Source organism: Vollenhovia emeryi, unplaced genomic scaffold (assembly GCF_000949405.1).
Source record: "Vollenhovia emeryi isolate VEMERY1.0 unplaced genomic scaffold, V.emery_V1.0 DF939208.1, whole genome shotgun sequence".
Classification (NCBI taxonomy): Eukaryota; Metazoa; Arthropoda; class Insecta; order Hymenoptera; family Formicidae; genus Vollenhovia; species Vollenhovia emeryi.
Genome location: NW_011967158.1, coordinates 373,975 through 394,444, shown reverse-complemented (window position 1 = coordinate 394,444; position 20,470 = coordinate 373,975). Strand labels below are relative to the sequence as shown.

The 20,470-nt window shown below is 44.2% G+C and overlaps 1 protein-coding gene across 2 annotated transcripts in view; it reads right to left on the bottom strand.

Moving 5' to 3' along the window:
• Nucleotides 1-282: 282 nt before the first annotated feature.
• Nucleotides 283-20,470, bottom strand: part of LOC105561339 — a 52,949-nt gene continuing 32,761 nt past the window's right edge. For both annotated transcript variants that reach the window (XM_012011220.1, XM_012011221.1), the window contains exons 3-6: nt 7,477-7,620; nt 4,502-4,824; nt 4,155-4,429; nt 283-3,288 (exon numbers count right to left, since the gene is read on the bottom strand). In XM_012011220.1, the coding sequence (XP_011866610.1) occupies nt 2,571-3,288; nt 4,155-4,429; nt 4,502-4,824; nt 7,477-7,620 (1,460 nt within the window). In that variant the 3' untranslated portion in view covers nt 283-2,570. The remainder of the gene's footprint in view (nt 3,289-4,154; nt 4,430-4,501; nt 4,825-7,476; nt 7,621-20,470) is intronic.

The window sequence follows — 20,470 nt, the reverse complement described above, 5'->3', positions numbered from 1 at the left end:
CGAATTGGTGAGACGCCCGCCTAGAGTGTAGGAAAGTCCGGGTTCAAACCCTGGTTGAGGTAGTATTTTTTTATTATGTATAGATTATAGTATTTCTTTATACAGAATATATCAAATTTATATTATAATCGAAACTTTGTAAAGTACGTGTCGCATTAACGTAGTTCTCTCAAGAACTCCATTAATCGCTGTATCTCAGAAGCCACTTACCTGGAAACTTACTCCGATTTTTGCCCATGAGAAAACCGCGAGGAAATATACATTGTACGACGTTACGCCCTGTTGTAGAAATTCTCTGTCTTTATTTTCACTCTTCGTAACGACTTCGTTCGAATATACACAAAACCTGCAAAATACTACATCGTTATCGCGCGCGCGGGCGCGCGCGCGAGTCGAGCGGACGCCGAAGACGTCAAATTAGACAAGATTACAGCCGTTAGGATCCTCCGAGAACCCTCGGCAAACGAATCCTGGTTCCCTCGCGCGTTCTCCCGCGGGTATTTTCCATTAGACGCATCTTCGTCCGTCGTTCCCCCGATTTTTACGCCCTTTCTTCATCATCTTAGCTCGGCCGACTGGCAGCTCCAAGCGCTCCGTCATGCGAGAGAACGATAGGGAGAGAGAAGGAGAGAGAGAGCGAGAGAGGAAAAGCAGGCGGGAGAGCGAGAGAGAAGGGCACGGGGAGATATTCTCGTTTCCTCGAAGCGTTTCGAACGCAGTACCTGCTACGTACCGCGAGGTTTGTAATCACGCGTTTAACAGCCAATCGCGCAACGTCACGCAATCGGGCGCGAGAGCGCGCGAAACTTCGGGGTCATCGTACACGAAAAGGAAGCCAAATGCTGCGAAGCATGACGAGCTAATGGATTAATCGTCACAAAGTATCGCTCTGGCCGGCCGTGCGGGCGAGCGAGCGAGCGAGCGCATCTCGACTCAGCCCGGCTCGGCAGCCAAGTCGCTACCGCCTCGTTCGAGCTTCGTACGCGATCCCAATGATGACCTAGACCTTCGAAGGACGTCGGTAATTTTCTCTTCCTAGAAGCCGCCGACCGGCTCGTTTACATTCTACCGTCGATTTCTCCGTGCTGCGTCGGTTGCGCGCTTCGCGTTACACGTTGCCGGCCTCGGACGTGTTCGGAAAGTTTAGATCGACGTTCAACAATCCGCTTCACGTCCCCTTCGTGCGACCCTACGTACGAGCCGTCGTCGGAACATTTCATTCGTCCATCCTGTTTCTTGTATTATTGGGATGCTGGATGAAAACCGGGAAAAAAACTGTGCAAATGAACACGAATAAGTGAATTTGCTGTAATGAGTATAAACTGCGCTATGAGTTTAAACGTACATCGAATACGTTCCATTCCTTTTACATCAAGCGAAACGAGCACGTACTTTGTCCAAACGCGCGTTCGTGATTAATTGATTATTCATCTTTGCTACCGCGATTCAGATCCGCCTTTACACGAAACACTGAACGGCGTAAAGCTCAAGATATAACAAATTAAACTTGCCCGAGAACGCTAGAATAAATTCTATATCAAAGAAACCTTGATAAAAAATTCATGTTGAATATTATTAAAGTTATTATAAGGTTTGCAACAACACAAAATGCCCGAGTTTTATTTTCGAGATTCGTTTGGTTACTGACACGACGCGTTTATTGTTACAGGCGGTTCGAGATTCGCAGTTTCCAACGGTTAATCTCGCAGATCAGCTAGATGCTTCCTGAGCGGGGTTAATTGTACGCGGGCGCGTTTTTCCGACACCAATGTTACTCGGCGGCCGTGGCTGAGGTAATCGCGCGGTAAGAGAGCCCGCTACTATTAACACGCCCCTCGCGGGACGACAGATTCTCTAATGACGGAAGCCACGAAGAAGCGATACTGCGTGCTATCCCCGGTCGGCATGCCCCGCTACATCCGCTGCAGCAGCAAGCACCGGGGCCCGTAATTACGGGATCATTTTCCCCGGTCAACAGCCTTGTAAATCATTCCGCGCAATACCCCCGTGGTGGACGTTCGCGTTCGCGTCCTCTCGCGGCAAAAGAAATCGTTGGCGTAGCAATTTCCTTGACGGTGGTCCGAGCCGTAAATCCCTCATCAACTCATTCGCGACCGATACATTCGCCCTCGTCTCCATCCTCCGCGGTCCGAAAAGCGGTGTCTCCCCAAATTTGTATTCCTATCCTCTTAACAGTGGACCGACAGTCGGCGGCTGTTTAGGAGAACAGTTTTCGTTCTTACTTATAAAAATACAGCGGATTTTCTTAATCGATAAAAATAGTCGATATTTATACTCTCGCATTTCTCGTTAGAAAAACATTTATGACAATACTGGCTCGATTGTTTTTAAGACCCTGGGACGATCCTTTCGAGACGAACGTGTAATACTCCTCGCGTCTGAAAAAGAGCATCGGCACCCGCAACCGCGCCGAACAATTCCCGCGACCTTTCGACTCCCGTGCACGTCACATCATTTGTTCCGGTGGTACCAGCTGGGGTCAGCTACCGCGAGTCACAAACGATTCCCCGCGGATGTTGGGTCTAACTTGGACGGAAGAAAACGCGCGCTCAGCACACAGTATTGTAAATGCCCTCCTCGTCGTCGCCGGTGCTCGCCGACACATCGGACACCTCGGACAGCGCAAGCTTCACGTAGCCCCGATCTCGCTCCCTGGTGCCGTTCGCCCCCACCGGCGGAGATTTTTCATCCTGCGACCAATCTCGCAACAGGCCACCGCCCGGCTCGCAGATCTCGGCGTAGATCTCTTCCGGTTTCGGCGGCGGTGTGGGCGGCAACGGCGTCAGGCTGTCTCTCACTTTAGAGTACGGCGGATCCATGTCCGGACTATTGGTCTGCACCTCGAGGACGCTCGTCGAGATCGAACGCTGCACCTGTTGTCTACACGACGCCTGCGACGCCTGCATCAGATTCGTTTCCGACTCCAAACTGGCGTATCTCTCTGGCGATCGCATGCCGATCTCCGGTCGTACAGCGAACGTGAAAGATGCCGATTTCTTCGCCGGGTTTCTGCTCTTCCCACCCTGCGCTATCCTCGAGATCCTGTCGAGGAAGCTGTGATTATTGCCGGCGCTGCGACTGTTGCTCCGGTCGCGGATCGTCGTCTTCTTGATGTGCTCCAGACCCTCTTTCAAGCTCTGCAGTATTGGTTTCGCCTCGTGCTTCGCCTTAATCTCCTTCAAATGCAGCTCTTTCAGCTGACTATTGTTGGATGCCGGTTTCGGCGGGGCGACTCGAGGCTCGGTCGCTCTCTGGTCTAAGGCTCTTCTATAAAGCGGTACCAAAGCGCATGATCGTCCCGGTTTTATTTTATTTATTTCGTACGTAAGGTAATAAATTAAAAAAATGATCCGTGAGAAAAAGTTTTCTCACTCGCGTTAAGAATACATCAAGGTTTTATTATAGAGTTCTATAATGTAAGCTAGAAATTCAACTTTAGAAGATTAACTGCAATTGTTCATGAAGTGTAAACTTTGGTGACTTTTAAGAAATAATCTTCTCTTTGCGGAAAATTATTGTATTTCCTCAAACAAATTAATTTTATATAACACATTAATTCCATAATTCATTATTAAAATTGCAATAATTAATTTAATAACATTTAATTTTGAAGCCTGTGCCAATACCGCAGAGTTCAAACAATTAATACATAACGTAAGCGCACAGAAAAAAAGTGTCGGATCAACTCTTATATACTCAAATTATCGCGTTCATTGTTTTGTATATACGCAACAATCTATAATCTTCTTAGAAGCGTTAATAATCTTACATTCCCACAATATTACAGTCTTATTTAAAAACTATAATTGTCACTTCAAGAACACATATAATTATTTTAACAATGAAATCATTTTAATCATTATAATCTTCGACTTGAAAATATGTTATTTTCTATTCAACATCGTTTCCTTTCCATTCAAGAAAATGATTCGTAATTAATAAGCATGCATTTATCTTGATTGAATTATACAAAATTACTTCAGTCAATAAGTTTTTCTTCCTTTAACGCGATATAATCTCATTTCAAGATTTTCACGTTGAGACGAAACATATTAAAAAAAACACACATTTTCAAAAGAAGGATATACTTTTTTTCTGTGCGATGTTTCGTTCCACACAATCAAGATTCTTACCTGCAAGCCGAGAGTAATCGCTGCATTTTCGGCGAGGCGAGCAACCTCGCCTCAGAAGGGCATCCCAGTCGTGCCCTTTTCACCCGGGGCGCGGTTGGACCGATCGCGACGAGCTCCAGGAGCTCCGGCACCGTGGTATTGGGTAAGGGCCTCTCGGGCATTAGCGGTACCGCGCAGCCGAGGACTATGGGTCCCCTGGTCGCGTTCTCCAACTGCATCAGGCCGCTGTAATCTCGCGGCAACGGTATGGGCAGGGGTCCAGCGACTAGACGCACCTGGAGAGATCAAACACGCGGATCGTATCGCTACGGTTAATTAATCTTAAGGCGTTGCGACGAGAGTTTTACCCTCAGGGGCAGATCCCTCCTGGCGAGCTGGTGAACCCTGTAGAGCACCGCGTCGCTGCCGGTGTCGAGGCTGCCGCTCTGACAGGTCGCGTAGAACTCGCCTCTGGCCGAGAGCGGCGCGAACAACTCGTGCCCGTGAGAATCCAAGCACTGGGCGTACTGATCCCGCTCCGACGATCTCGAGCACTTGCCTTCCGGGATCATTCCGGACGCGCCGGTGGTGACCGGGGCCCGGCGAGTGTCCTGGAAAACGGCGGTCAGCCGCAGGACCTCACCGGCGCGCACCGTCGTCTTCGTGTAGTGGGCCCGCAAATTTCCATTCTCTGCGACAGAAATTGATATTCGCTTTTCATCAGCATTAACAGAACTCGATTGGGATTTATTTATAACTCGTTGATTTTTCGAAAAAATCCGGAATACATCGGCTAAACTTGTGGTAAGTTTAATTGATGTTCGTGGGAACAGCTTAGAGGCGCAATTAGAGTACGCAATTTTAATTAAGAAACGTACTTTCGTTTTCTCTCTTTTTCACTTTGTATCATCAGTATAGTAAATTAATCAATTTGATTAGTATTTTCTATTCAATTAGTATTTTTTCTGGATTCTAAAACTTCCACCACGATACCGCAAAGGTATACAGGGTGTTCCAGGAGGAAAGGTTAATATTCTGGGAGGTGATGGATCGGTCATATTAAGCAAAAATGTTCATATGAATCCCATTCCCCACTGTTGCCGAGATAGAGCTATTTGAATGTACAGTTGCAAAATTGCTGACAAGAAAGAAATACTACGTACTATTATTCAAGTGATACATCTTTACAGATCATAATAAATTTTCGAAAATTCCATCGTTAACAACAGTGCATTTTTCAACTCTTGTGTGAACACGGCGTGTTGCACGTTCGACATTTGCGAATATGTGAGGCATTTTGAACATTTCTACAATGTTATCAGCACAACAGTCCGTATAAGAGTAAATTCCCGCAGACGTTTATGAGGTTGGATGAAGAGCGAAGTGTACAGAAAAAAATTAACACACGAGACATTCAAGTAGCTCTAGCTCGGAAACAGTGGGGAATGGGACGTACATTCACAGGAACATTTTTGCTTAAAATGATCGATACTGTCACCTCCCAGAATATTGATCCTTCCTCCTGGAACACCCTGTATAGTGCTCGGGAAGACATTATTTTGAATCTTCCCTCATTTTTACAGTTTTATAAGGGCACGTTCTCATCGAGGAAGCCTCCATGCGCTTCTAATATAATAACACGAGTGGCGAGACCAACCGCTCGATATCATCTCGACACTCGAGAAACACACGAGCGAATTTCCATATGAATCACGCGTCGATCGTGTACCGTTGCGCTGATGCGTAGGTACGATCGAAAGGTGGGGTGGCGAGCAATTAACGACAATAAACGCACCGGCTAACGGACGCCGACGCGAGTCGACGCCGCAAACTTACGGGACCCATCCGGATCCCGTCGAAAGGAGGAGCCGAGAGGGATGCGCTCGCGCAAGAATCCTCCTTTTCCGCCGTGACCATAATCGTTACGGCGGCGTGTGTAATGGCATAATGCTCGCGCCGCGAGCTGTGCCCGTGTAACATGCACGCGCGTCCGTGAGGACGGCTTTCACCGAGCCGCGTGCCTATTACGTTACGCGCTTGTCGCGCGTAAGCCTCGCCTCGCGTATGTTTAAGCGCACGAACGTACGCCGCGAAAGCTACACATTACGGACACATTGACATTCGTGTCACGGCCAGTCGCCGCAGATCGAGAAAATAATTCCCGTGGCGAGATCTGTACGCGCGTATCGCGAAGCCGTAAGGCCCGGTTTTCACCAACTTCGCTTCACTTTAAGGGGTTGCTGGAGTGGGCTTGCGCTTTTGCACCTTTCTAATCTAGAAGCTGTCAGTTCACGGAAACAATAGTGTAATATACAAATTAAACGGCTTGCGTGTACAGATCGGAAGCAGCTTGCTATTCCGGCTAAATTAAAGAGCAACATGGCATCACCGAAACTAAGTTTGTAATAAGGAATAATAGTGAGGAACACATTATGCGTACCGTACGTGTTGCTCACTATTATCTCTTATTAGACTTACAAAGTCAGTTTCGGTGATGCCATGTTGTTCTTTAATTTAACCGGAATAGCAAGCTGCTTTCGATCTGTACACGTAAGCCATTTAATTTGTATATTACACAAATGTTTCCACGAAACGGACAGTTTTAAGTGCCAAAGGTGCAAAAGTGCAAACTCACTCCAGCGCCGCCTTAAGCTTAGTTTAACTCGTTCTTTGTCTTTGTCCAACTGTTACTTCAGAAAGAGACGAAGGACGACTTAAGCTAAGCTGAAAGTTAAACAACGTTGGTGTAACCGGGCCTAAGACCGTTGGGTCGCCTTCACGTCTGAACAATGATACGAAGAAAACTGAAACCGACGACCTTAACGTTACCGTTAAGCGAGTGAAAAATGTATGCCGGGCCTTACCGTTTCGCCTATTCGCGCACAATCGCCATTTCTACCACTTTCCCAAAGAATTACAAAGGAAATTTCTCGCGTCTCGGGGAAAGAATCTACGTTGTTAACGAGCCGGTTGCGCGAGCCCACGGTGCGCAAACTCGGAGCGGGCCGCGTTTCCACAGGCAGATCGCAGCGGGTGATAACCGCAGCCGCGACAGTTGGCCCGTGGAAAATGCGGACTTGGGTTGGTCAGGATAATAAACTCAACGGGTGCCAGATGTGACGCGAGATACGTGGGTAATCTCTACCCGGTTAACTCGCCGGGACGCGTACGCGAGGAAGGAGTTACGCAAATGATGAAAAACAATCCTGAATTATATTGCCAAATCAAAGAGACACCTGGCGTCTTCGGGATCTGATCGGTAAATTTACGCCGACTATTAAGGCTCAACGTGTGCGCCGCGATAACTCTGTGACGCAGACGGACCGCTGATGAAATCGCTTACCCATTTTGGAGTGCGTCAACGTGTAAGCCCGCAATGGTTTCGCGAGCAAGAACGCCGGCACGCCGGCGCGCACCAACGCGCCGACTCTTCTGTACACTCTGGCATTTCCGGTACCACTGTTGTTGGAGACCACCGAGAACCAGCCTGCAACATAGAGGAAGATCACACGTGAGACACGATCGGAGAAAAGATTAAGACAGATTGGCGAGTATCAAGAATATTGAGAAAAATCCTATCTCTCTTTTCGCCTCTGTTATATCTTCGATTTTATCTCCTGCATTTATTTCTTTTCATTTGTAAAGAATCGAAAGAGTGAGAGCAAGATCGGCCCCATTTTTTTCGCATTCGATTTTGGTCACAAAGTAAGCTTCGTGACGAAAGGTCTCGTCAAGGCGATCGCAGATATGCCAGTCTCAGAGTGTACCTGTTTAACGTTCGAGAGATATCGGGCTCCAAAAGTTCCAAAACCGAGTTGGAGTCGATTAAGAGGTTTCCCAATGGTCGATGCTAATGACATCGTCCTGCATTTTCTATGAAACCTAAGTTAGTTCTTTATTATCTGGGGCTCTTTTATTTTCTACAATCTAAGGTTCGGTCAAAAGCATTTATAACGCCTTTTTTCGGCACTGGAACCTTTAAAGCCCGATATCTTTGGAATGTTAAATAGATACATTCTGAGACAACATATCTGTAATCAGCTTGACGAGACCTTTCGTCCGGTACCTACTTTGTGGGACCAAAATCGAGTGCGAAAAAGACGGGGCCGTTTGCCTATGGACACTTAAGTCCTCACTCTTTTAAGTGTTTTATATTTTCCACAGACGACGCACTCCTGTCGCGAAGCGTGCAACGTTATACCGCGGGATTTCGCTTTCTCGTGGAAGGACACGAGAGGCGACGCGGCACGTGTTGCCGATCGTGCGCGACATTGTCCCGCGCCTCGCTCGTTCGTTAACGCTCCTTCGGTTCTATTCCGCGCGCGAAACGTGACAAACGTCACCGTTGCTGCACGCGCGCGCCGCGTGGAAACTCGTTCCGCTTTCGCACGGCGCGGAGAAAAACCGGCCCGGCGCGCCGACTGGTTTCATAAACCTACGTTCGAGCGCATTAAAATCACCGGCGGCCAACTAATAATCCTTTTGCGAAATCACAATGTCAATTTGACCCACTTTGTTAACGCGAGCGCGGCGGCTCTCCGCGTCGCGAAACCGCGGCGTCGACGTTTATAGCTCGGCCTAACGAGATCCTAAGATCCAGTTTCATAAAGGCAATTTAAGTCACCGTATAACGTTGATCGAGTTATGCCTTTACACCGCGCCCAGCCGCGATTTTCGTTCAATTCTGCGACGCGCGGCGCCCGCAGCTACTTGGTCGCTGCTCCTTTCTCCTCATACGTGTGTGGCGTGATTTAGATTTTATTTCAAGGCGTTTGTACGACACGTATAAATCAATATAAGCGTATTATTCAATTTTGTGATTCAATACCCTTTCAGTCATCCGTGCGAGATCGACGGGGAGGATTACTCGCGGAGATCCACGGCGGCAGACCGAGGATCACGGCGTCACGCGGGTCGAGATTAAATCGGTAATCCGTCGTCGATTCGCGGAAATTTATGGCCGAATATAAATGTGTACCCGCTACGGGGCACGGTATTTACAGTACAGAGGATATAAATCGCCGAACCGTTTCGCAAGCGATTTGTACGTCGCGTTTCCGCCATTTCGAATTGATTTACACAATGAGCCTGTTGCACGAATCCCGACGATCGTTCCGCCCTATTCGCGATACGTCCTTCCCGCGAACGGATACCGCGGGATGTTTTATCGGCTATCGGCCGTCCGGACGTTTACGGCCAATTTCGGATTTATCGTTAATCGGCCTTCGCGGTGCGCGATACAGTCAGATTAAATCGCAATGTCTTCTTTCGGGAGGCGGGGATAAACGCGCGGCCATGGAATTAATGGCGCGCGATAAATTTTCAATTTAAATTTCGCTCGGGCGCGCTTAATTGGGTTCTACCGCTTCTTTTTATTCCGCCGATGATCCGGGATAAATTTCGGAGACATTAAATTTGATTATACTCGCGCATCGCGTATCGCTCTGCGTCTGAAACTTTCGCATGTTCGATTCGTTGCAAGGATATAAGATGTAAGGTAAAAAAATATTGAAAGGGTATAGAGTAAAGAAAGTGCATTAAGATAAGTTCCAATTAACTAACTAGTTCTGTACGAAGAGAAAGTGTCTCGAGACACAACGACAAAGCTGATGTCCAGTAGCGATTACCGGCACGGACATTTCCATCGGTGCTGCTATTGTAGCTATTGTAGTGCGCTCAATAATCTTGCAGCAACAACTTTCCAGGTACGAACAAATTGTGAGATATGTAAATGAATGAAGATATACTGCGAAATCGCACATGTTTTGTATTTAAATAGCAAAAACAGAATTTCTATCTCAACTGTTGGCAAATGTTAGAAAGAAAGCGTCTTTCTGTGACGCCTAGCCATTATGTTTGATTGTGGAATATAAACAGTTCTATTCCTTACAAAGTTCGTTCTAGCTGTGGTACCGAAATTTATTTTTATCCACTGTGAATGATTAATAAACAAGTAAAGTTAATTCAGGACCTTTAAGATATAAATCAAATAGAAACGAGAACGCCAAATCATTACTTAGTCATTTTACAAACAGAGTTAAGTATAGGACCATTACGATATAAATCAAACAAGCGATAGCGCCTTTAGGTCCGAGCAAGATGTTGGTAGTCCAATAACTGTAATCTGAAATCACATTTTAGATTACAATTATTGGGCTACGTTACCTTGCTCGGACCTAAAGGCGCTCTCGCGTGTTTGACTCATAATTTAAAAAATGACGACAAAGTTGTTAATTACTGCTGGGGACTTGAAGAATATTCTTATTGGTTGATTATACACCATTGACCTCAAACATGGTGTTTCCACGTAATTGGGGAATGGGGGGAAGGAGTGGACAGGAATACTTAAAAATCGCGTATCGGCAGTTCTGTGTACTGCGATTCGGAGCACAATTTAAAGTCGAAAAAATAGACGCCAAGATATCATCTGTATATACTGTTATTGCGGCAAATATTACCTTGCACATGTCTCAGTGATCGAATTGGTGAGACGCCCGCCTAGAGAGTAGGGAAGTCCGGGTCCAAACCCTGGCTGAGGTAATATTTTTCGCAGTAAATTTTCTGTACTATTCAAAATGCCAGATATGGTCAAGAAAAGACTGAAGTTAATAATTGCAAATTTACATATTAAATTAAAAATAATTAGGCTTCAGCTTGCCCGGACCTAAATAATGACCTGGCGTTCTCGTTTCTATTTAAATGATTAATATTTAGTCACGAAACCTAAGGTTTCCAGAAGGTATTGCTAGAATGGCAGTGCTATAAATTTTGTAGGCTACAAACAATTTTCTGACAGGCACACAAAATGGCGATGAATTTTTGTTGCGACACCGTCTACGTCTACGAGAAATCTACCTGCGTTAGTAAGATATTTTTTCGAGTGTGCGGACGATTATAAAATCATTCTACGGCCACGATAGCTACAGTCAACGACTGTAAAATCGTTTGTGCGATCATCGCAGCGCACTTGTCATGTGCGATTTACGGTATCCCTACGTATCCGCGATTTCACGGTGTAATGGAGACGATAAAACGCACGCAGGAGGGCACGCTTTGCGTATCCCAACGACTTCCGTAAGGCGTGATACCGATCGATCGAGAAATTTTCTCGTTGGCCGCGCGTACACGTACCGTCTACGAGAAAATCGATTACGGACGTAACTATTACAACGTTTATCAAGCCGATTCATTCAGCTCGTGCTCGCCTTGGCTGAGATCAATCTCGCCCTCGATTTCACTTGTTATACATCCCGCCTCCCTGGAACGCCTACAACTCGGTGTCAGGTTCGGAAACCGGTAGTAATTCGCGCTCGACTTAATCAGCTCAAAACTGGAACAACTTATAATCTTGACATTACTGTCGACGCTCTCGTACATATACATATATACATATCTATATATAATAAAATGCTCTCTTCCTTTCTACTTTCTTCTGAATAAGTCTTCCCGTTTTCCCTCTTTCTCTCTTTCATTTTATTTCTTCCGATCGCTTTAGTTCTCAGCGAGCATCGTAAACATACGCTTCACATTGTTTGCAAATGCAATTAAGCGTATGTTAATGGTACATTGAGCATGTAGGTATGTAGAAGAAAAGAGGCAAGGCTTGCGCTCACATCAGCCGTCACACGGAAAGAAAAACGGAAAACCCCGCGGTTGCCGAGTTATTTATGAGATACCGTACGAATGGCCAGCCTCGGAAACTTCATGGTTCGGTACAAACCGTTACTCAAACACGTCGCCGCGTCGGGATGTACAAGTCCGGCTGTTGAATCGACGATCAAGACTTCGCTGGATGTAATCTTGATCGTAGTTTAATCCTTTGCGGTCCGAGATAATATCGACAGTGTGGACGGATATTAAAAAATTCTTCCCGTAACGATATTACACACCGTTGGGTTACGTGATAACCAATTTCCGTCAGTTAGAAAAAAAATTCAAGGATAGCGTATAGCAAGAAATCGATCGCACACGTCACGTGTAGATGATTAACGAAAATATTGAAGGACTACGCCTATAAATGAGACATCGACATCGGTACGCGATAATATTCGGCAAGTTAATTAATCACACATGCGATAACTGTGATGATAAACGGGTTTTGCGGCCCGTTTTCATTAAATATTCATAGTTTCTATTCATTCTGCCCGGCTCAAAATTAGGCTTGTAAAACCGACGTGTAATCGTATTCACCGATATTATCGGCCGATCGATCTTTTCAACAGAATGTAACCTCGGATCAAGCAATCTGAATATTTTATGGGTGGGCGCGACATTCGTATGCTAATCTTTCGAGAAGAAAATGCGTTTGGCAGTCGTTGAAGCGGTTACGCGCCCATTGCCAGATACGTGTCACGCTAGATTACTCATTAGGTATCAGATCGCTCTCATTGCAACGGAGGTCAGGGCGAACGTCGAAGCAAGAGTGAATTCCATCGGCGACTTTCGCATTTGCGTAATCGCCGCCCTGTGGTCGCGCATGTGTACAGCGGTGGACAAAACGGTTGCGACATTTTTAAAAATGAGTTTAGGAATGCGCATTTCTCGGACCTATAGGCCCTCTCGCTTGTTTGATTTATATCATAACGGTCCTATTTAACTTTGTTTAGTTTTATAACTTTTTCGTGTCCAGCTTGCAATATTCAGTTTATTCTGGAATTAAATATTACGCTATGGTTCAAAAAGATGATTCGACGTGTTCCATTACGATCCTGCTTACAATTAGATGTCCTTTTACTAGGCCAGAGCCATGAGAGATCTCACCTTCGACTCTGAAAAGTCGCAGCATCGGGCCTGCGAGCGCGGTCATTAATTCTCGATCGCGAGAGAGGCTCCTACAAAGGTTCTACGACACGTACGTCGTGACGGGCAAGCCCGATAGACTCGACGCAGGATATTGTCGCGCAATTAACATTTCGCTCGTCTCGATCGTTTCCCAGAGTTACGTCACGGCACGTTAGTTTCTACCTCCTCAACGATCCAGTAATAACCATCCGGCGTACGCTCCTTGATTTACAACGCTCGACAAACAATTCATTTAGACCCGCCGGGACTCTCCAGTTACCTGGCTACCGCGCTACTCGGTGCATGAAATTATCCGTCTGCGATTGAGAATTCTTGTTCACGCTACTGTGTTCGATTTGCCGACGTTAAGCCAGTCGCAATGTCGGTAAACTGGAGCAGATCGCTGATTAAGTAATGATAGACCACGGGCGCTGCAACCGTTATTCGTTCTTTGCCACGGTAATTCTATGAGACCATGATCCGATTGCCAAGCATCCGCGAGCGAATTTCATTTTGCGGCTCGTAAGAGAATTTACGATAAAAATATTTTTTATCTTGCCAAAAATTACGGTTATTCTCCTTGACAAGTTGTACAGTAGATTCTTACTTCACTTACTTAATAAAGATTAACCTACTTTACACACAATTCTATATAAACGCATACCTTTCATGCACTGAGGACAATTTTCATCGGATAAACCAATTAAATAGCGTGTCCGATCGTTAATTTTTCCGATTAAATTATGGATATATCCAATAAAATGCAGTCACCGATGAAATTTGGTTGAAAAACCGATCGCATTTTTCATCGGATGTACAATTTAATTGGATATTTCTATTTGTTATTGTGTAATTGGATTATCCGATTATATTTGATCGGTCATTTTTCTCAGTGTGAAGATATACATAAATACAAATTTGTTCCTTCGTAACTTTGATGTATACGCACGTATGATTTAAGTAATTTGCAAGAATCAGATACTAATTTCAATTAAATAATTCAAATTAAGTAATAGATTAGAATTTATTTCGAATTGCCCAAAGAGCAAGTTCTAGACCGAATGTTCGACGAATAAATATCACTGTGCGTTGTTTAACAGAGCTTGAATTAATTTTCCACCGCACACAGCTTCTCGCAGAATTGGCCGGCGTGGAATTTCGCTCTCGACGGCGGGCACGCGGACGGGCCCCCGATCTATATTCCATCGCGACTGACACGTTCAATTTGCCGCGTTCCTGGCCGCGAGTGACGTGCAAAACGGCGGGATGGCAGGGCGAATGGGGAGAGCGAGGCGGGGCCCCGCGTTTTTTTTCCCCCCGCAAGACGTTCACTCGCTTGCTCGCGCGGCCGATCTTCCGCAGACATGATGAGGTATAAATGATACGTGTCAACGTGCCAACACGGAGAGACAGGCCGATCCCTGACCACCGTTCAACGTACAATTGCGTAAGGCAGGCCCCATTTTCTGCTCGCGTCCTCCTCGCGCGTTCGGCCGTGCGTGAGGAGATTCATGCCCTTATGCCATCGCCAATTTCGCATGCAAATGTCCGGCCGTCCGCCCGCGTAGCACGAGGTCTCACAATAAATAACGATCAACGGGCAAATTACCGCTCTGCGTCGCTTTTTTTTCCGCGCGATGTACGAACGCTGCCCCCTCCCACTCTGCTTTTTTTCTCCCCTGATACGCATATGTATGACTCGTTACGCGCGCGTATATATTGCGTGTCCCTGCACCCTGCGCCCCGTATGGCGTTCCACGAGCTACGTACACGCGCTACGTTAATTTACGAAGACATGCTCGAGATGTAGGGGTATATTACATGAATAGAAATCTTATACAGATTCCGCTGTCGTCCATACGCTGAGAAAAATGTCCGATTGAATGTAATCGGACATTCCAAACCCAGGCTGAGGTAATATTTTTCGCAATAAATTTTCTGTGTTTGAAACGCATCGCCAGTTACGGTCGATTAGAAGCCTAATTGTTAGTCGTGCACTGCCGTCAAATAATTCTTGATGTTATAATCAGATAATCCAATTACATAACAAACGAATATATTATTCTATTAAATTGCACATCCGATGAAAAATATCGTCGGTTTTTCAATCAAATTTTATCGGATAAATTTCATCGGGCGTATCCATAATTCAAAAACGTAATCGAAAACACTATTTAATTGGTTTGTCCGATGGAGATTTTCGCTTTATATGTACACTGAGAAAAATTTTCATCGGATAAACCAATTAAATAGTGTTTTCGATGGTTAATTTTGTCGATTACGTTTTCCGATAAAATTATGGATACATCCGATAAAATTTATCCGACGAAATGCAGTTACCGATGAAATTTCTTTGAAAAACCGATCATATTTTCCACCGAATATACAATTTAATTGGATATATCCGTTTGTTATTATGTAATCGGATTATTCGATTATATTTAATCGGACATTTTTCTCAGTGTACGATCGACTCAGCATTTTTATATCTTATCTCGTGACAACACGAATCTTGGTAATGTTCGTATATCGGTTTTTGTGTATTAATTTATATCGCATACTGAAGATAGTCCAGTTCGTGACCGAAATGTCTATTATATACTTCTGTGAAAATTTTTTTGACACCGTAATCCTGTCTCGGTCCGAGCCCCTTTTTAATGTTTGATTTTTATCACGCGGGCTATTGCTATTTATTTTATACCGTTCATTTTTAGGTCATAAAAGTTTCAGCTTCGAGAGTTCGTTAATTGGACGCACGTATGAGACGCGTAATAATTCGTTTGAAAAGATTTGTTATATTGTATATTTTAATAATAATGCAACACGCTTTCTCTTTCCTATCTCCCAGAACTACATAACGCAGGATTGTTCCCATGTCGCTGCGTGCGGATCGCAAATTCTCGCGCGCAGTTCTCCGTAAAATATCGTTTGTGTGTCTTCGCTTTCACTTTCGTTTTCCTCACTAACGGTACCTCGTTCAGCTGTCGATGAAGCGACATCAGAAAGTGATAATCCTCGTGCTGGTACACGCCTTGAGATGTTGCGTTTTCCCTACTTATCGTGTCGTACATTTTTACCTCATTTGCATGGCGCTGTCCGAGAAACGCAGTCGTTGAAAATTTATTGGCAAGCGTGTGCGTGTGTTCGCACGCGATCGTTATCAAGATCGAGCGAATAACTGTCCAAATGACGAAAAAAACTTCGCCACACGATCGACAGGTGTCCCAGTTTTCTCTCTTTCTGCTGTTTGCACGGAAATTTCGTCCCGTAAAATTTTACGTGTCGCGAATTGATGATAAACGGAGCGTTCGATTGGCGAGTAACCACTTTCGATCGCCATAGACGACTTTACAATTACATCCTGTGCGATATTTGTGAATTTCCGTCAAGTCACTCCTCTTCAGCTTTCAGCTTTCTCTCATCGAAGCACGGATCCCTTTCAATCTCTGTAACATTTCTTTCTCCCCTGCACCCAGAAAAAATATTTATTTAGGTTAAGCAAATGAGATACGTTGAAATCACGTTCCTTTGAATCTACAAAATTTCTATTTACTCCTACTAAAACATTTGCTAGATTTGAAGAAATAGGTATGAATTCTCTCACTTAGAGATTCCGGTCTCGATCAAATAAAATTTTGATTAAGGTATAAAGAAACCATTTCTTTGAAATTAAATAAAAGTCTAGTAAGGTCAACATTTTGATGTTAAAGAAACTTTTTCCGGGTGTGCTTTTGAGAAACACGCTTGTACGGCGTTGTAATTTGTTTCCGTGTACGCATTTCGACGAACAACACTTTCATATCTAAATAATTCTCCTAGGCGTAAATCAGCAACTTCCACGCTTTCGTCTCCATGCGTTTCGACTTCAAAGCGCGTGTAAGTTTAAAAACCTTGGAGTCCTGATCGGTCGTCACCCAACAAAGGTCAGCATTCTGTTCGAGAATCGTGTGTCAACGTGCACCGTTTCATTCATGTCGCAGCATTGAATTGAAACCTGTCGATATCTGATATGCTCGAGTGTCCTTGCACTGCCAGCTTCATAAGCGATCACACTGTACTGTCGCGGACTCTCTCGCAAACACAACGACGGAATGCAGAGACGGTGCTTGAATGACAACGTATCCATGTACGCGTCCAACTTTGATCCTCGTTTTCTCCTAAGTCGTTTGTCTCTGTCAATAACGCTCGATCTGGCGCGGCCACCCGTTGCGGGCAAAGATTAAACCCGTTGGGAAAATAATTCTTAAGTGTCTCTATCGACGTTTCGCCATCTCAATTTCCGATTGCGCGAAATCGGATAGCGAATTTCGTAGCCCGGCCCCTTCGTTACCGATAATACGTACACCTTGCGATTACGCTCGCAGAAGTTCTTTTATTCAATACATTTTCTTAAATTGTTTACACTTACTTAAGATTAGAAGCAATTCTTTCATTACATTGTTACTCAGAATCACCAGATAATAATTTTTCTGATTAATATTACAGACAGAAATCTCTTTAAGTTGCCAATAATAGATAACAATAATCAAGCTTTTTAGTCGACATTAACCGGCCAGTGTTTTAATACGGAAAATTTATTGCGAAAAATATTACTTCAGCCAGAGTATTCGCAATAAATTTTCTGCATTAAAACACTGGCCGGTTAATGTCGACTAAAAAGCTTGATTGTTAATATTACGGGTCTAATTTCGTATTGCTAAGTGTTTAGAATATCGAATGTTGCATTCTTTAATTGGTTTGCGTAGTCCTCTTTTTTCTTTCAAAGACAGGAGGTAGAAATTATATTCTCACCTCACGAAACACTTGAGACATTTATACGTGTAATATGATGGATAACGTACATTGCACAAAGATGACAGCAAACAAGTTGTTATTTAATGATGTAACTTTATGCGATTTTCCTTTCTTAATTAAAACCTAATCAAAACAAGTATGTACAATAATTTGGATGGAATTTTAGAACAATCGTATCTTCTCTTTGTAAATTATGCGCATTATTATAATGATTCTTATACAATCTCAACATATCTTTCTACCATTATTTATTAGCTCAATATGTAAATGTCTATTGACGCTGCAGATGCGTATCGCGGATAATACTTTCCTCGCCGAGTTCTCAGGGCTATATTATCCGCGACGTGCTACCGCGAATCTGATAAGCGTATTATATCGCGAAGGAAGGCTTCCGCGAGGCACTTTCCATCGAGTTCCATACCGGTGCATACCAGAATTCGAACGGCGTTGCAACAGCGCTTCCTTCTTTCCCAAACCGTGGAAAATCGAGCGATAAGAAAACGGGGTTTGAAGCAGAGGATTCGCCCAAGTTCTCGCCGAAATTTAACCCGTTAGGTGCCAAGCCAATCCGTTCACCTTATCGTTTACGCCGCGTAAGAAATAATATCATTTCAATTACAAGTTCAAATTTAATAATAATAATAAGTATAATTTTTCATATTTTATATCTCGTCAATGATCGACGCAGCCTGAACGGAATAGTCCACCTCGGACACCGACGGCCGACACGGCGTTTAACTTAAAAATTATTTTCGAGCGCAAATATTCGACCCGACAAAGGACGAGAGGGCGCCCTGAGGGTCGTAACGGAGCATCGCGAAATGAAGTGCGCGGTTCGCCGAGAATACCGGACGTTCGCACGCATTCGTTATCGCGCGCAACGGCATCGGGGGAAGCGAGGGGGGGGGGGGAGGGGGAAGAAAAAAACAAGATCGCAAACTTTCCCTTCGCAGTTTCTACATACGCGCCGCGTGCGTCCTCGTCGAATCGCGTATTGTACGGCGGGATTCGTAGGCGTAGGCTACGACGCGTGAAGCGCGGCTCACGCGGCGCACACGCGATTGCGCAACGCATCGGGCACGCATGTAAACGTAATTGTATATTCGCGTGCCCGGGCTTCCTAGTTAACCCTATCCACCTCGCGGTGGACCGGGCACGGCCAACGAAAGGGAGACGCATACACACAGAAAGATATGTACTACCTGCAAGTAAATATTATTTGTTCCAAGTATATTTGATAAGTTTATATATCCGCAAATCTATCATAATGTCGTCGCAAGTGTTATATTTACTCAAAACATATTCTGGTTCTTAGTAAGTCTAGTACTTCGAACAAGAATACATAGAATTATTTCAAGCAAAACGATTTTGTCTCTTCTGATTTTATTAAAAGAAGCATACGGAATTCTTCAATAAGCTTTATAATTTTCTTCAAAGAAGAATAAATTCTTTCTTTGAGTATAAGATGGCAAGCTTTTGTAAGACTAGCATTATTAAGAAAATATTCTTTGTTGAAGCAAACTATTACTTAAACGGAATAAAATTAATTGAGTAATTACTTTTCTTGACTGTACGATAATATTTTTCTGTGTGTAGAGAAAGAGAGAGAGAGAGAGAGAGAGAGAGATCATGTATATAAGAAATGCTTTCACGTTACTTACACTGAGAAAACAGTCTCTGAAAATTTATTTGTGGCATGTAACGTTTATTTCACTGAAATAAACATTATATGCCTCGAATAATGTTTATTTTAGCGAAACAAACATTATATGCCACAAATAAATTTTCGAAGACTTTTCTCTCAGTGTAGGAAGATAATAAAGACGGAAAAAATTTTCTTCGGATAAACCAATTAAATAGTGTTTCCAATGGCTAATTTTTCCGATTACATTTTTCGATTAAATTATGGATTCATCCGATGAAATTTATCCGATAAAATACAGTTACCGATGAAATTTGATTAAAAGACCGATTACATTTTTCATCGGATATATTGCAATTTAATTGGATATATCCGTTTGTTATTATGTAATTGGATTATCCGATTATATTTAACCGGACATTTTTCTCAGGGGCTAGTTTCACAAACGTCGGTCGACTGCTAACCAAAGGTTAATTGATTCCCCGTCTCTTCTTAAATAATAAGACGGGAAAAGATAGGGAGTCGACTGAACTCTGGTTAACAGTTAACCGACGTTGATGAAGCCTGGCCCTAAGTTTACGAAAAGCAAAGATTAAATATTCCACGATCGAAAATATAAGATAGTCTCCTTCAGTATTACCGAATTTTCTACCGTATGTAAAAAGGTATATTTAATTTCTCGTAATGTGTACTTACGTTTCGTGGCATGATTGACCAAATCTCGCGACATGATTGACCAAACCTCGTGGGATGATCGAGATTTCGTGGCACTTTGTACAACACCTCGGTATTAATCACACGCGACAGGAAAGGAAACACGAAAAATATAAGATTGCACGAGGTTACTATTTGCACTCGGTTATTCGCGGAGAGCGATCGCGGTTTCTTCCCGTACTTGTCGCGAACGCGTATCAGTAAAGAACATGGACCTAAGAATCTCTGGACCGAGCACGAAGTGGGAGAACGGGCAAGGGGGCTGGTAAATTTGCGGTAAGGGGGGGGGCGAGAGTGCTCTCCTTTTCTGTCCTCTTGGTATCTCATGGTATCTCTTTCTACAAGAGGTGAATGCGACCTCTTGTAGAAAGAGATACCAAGAGGGACAGAAAAGGAGAGCACTCTC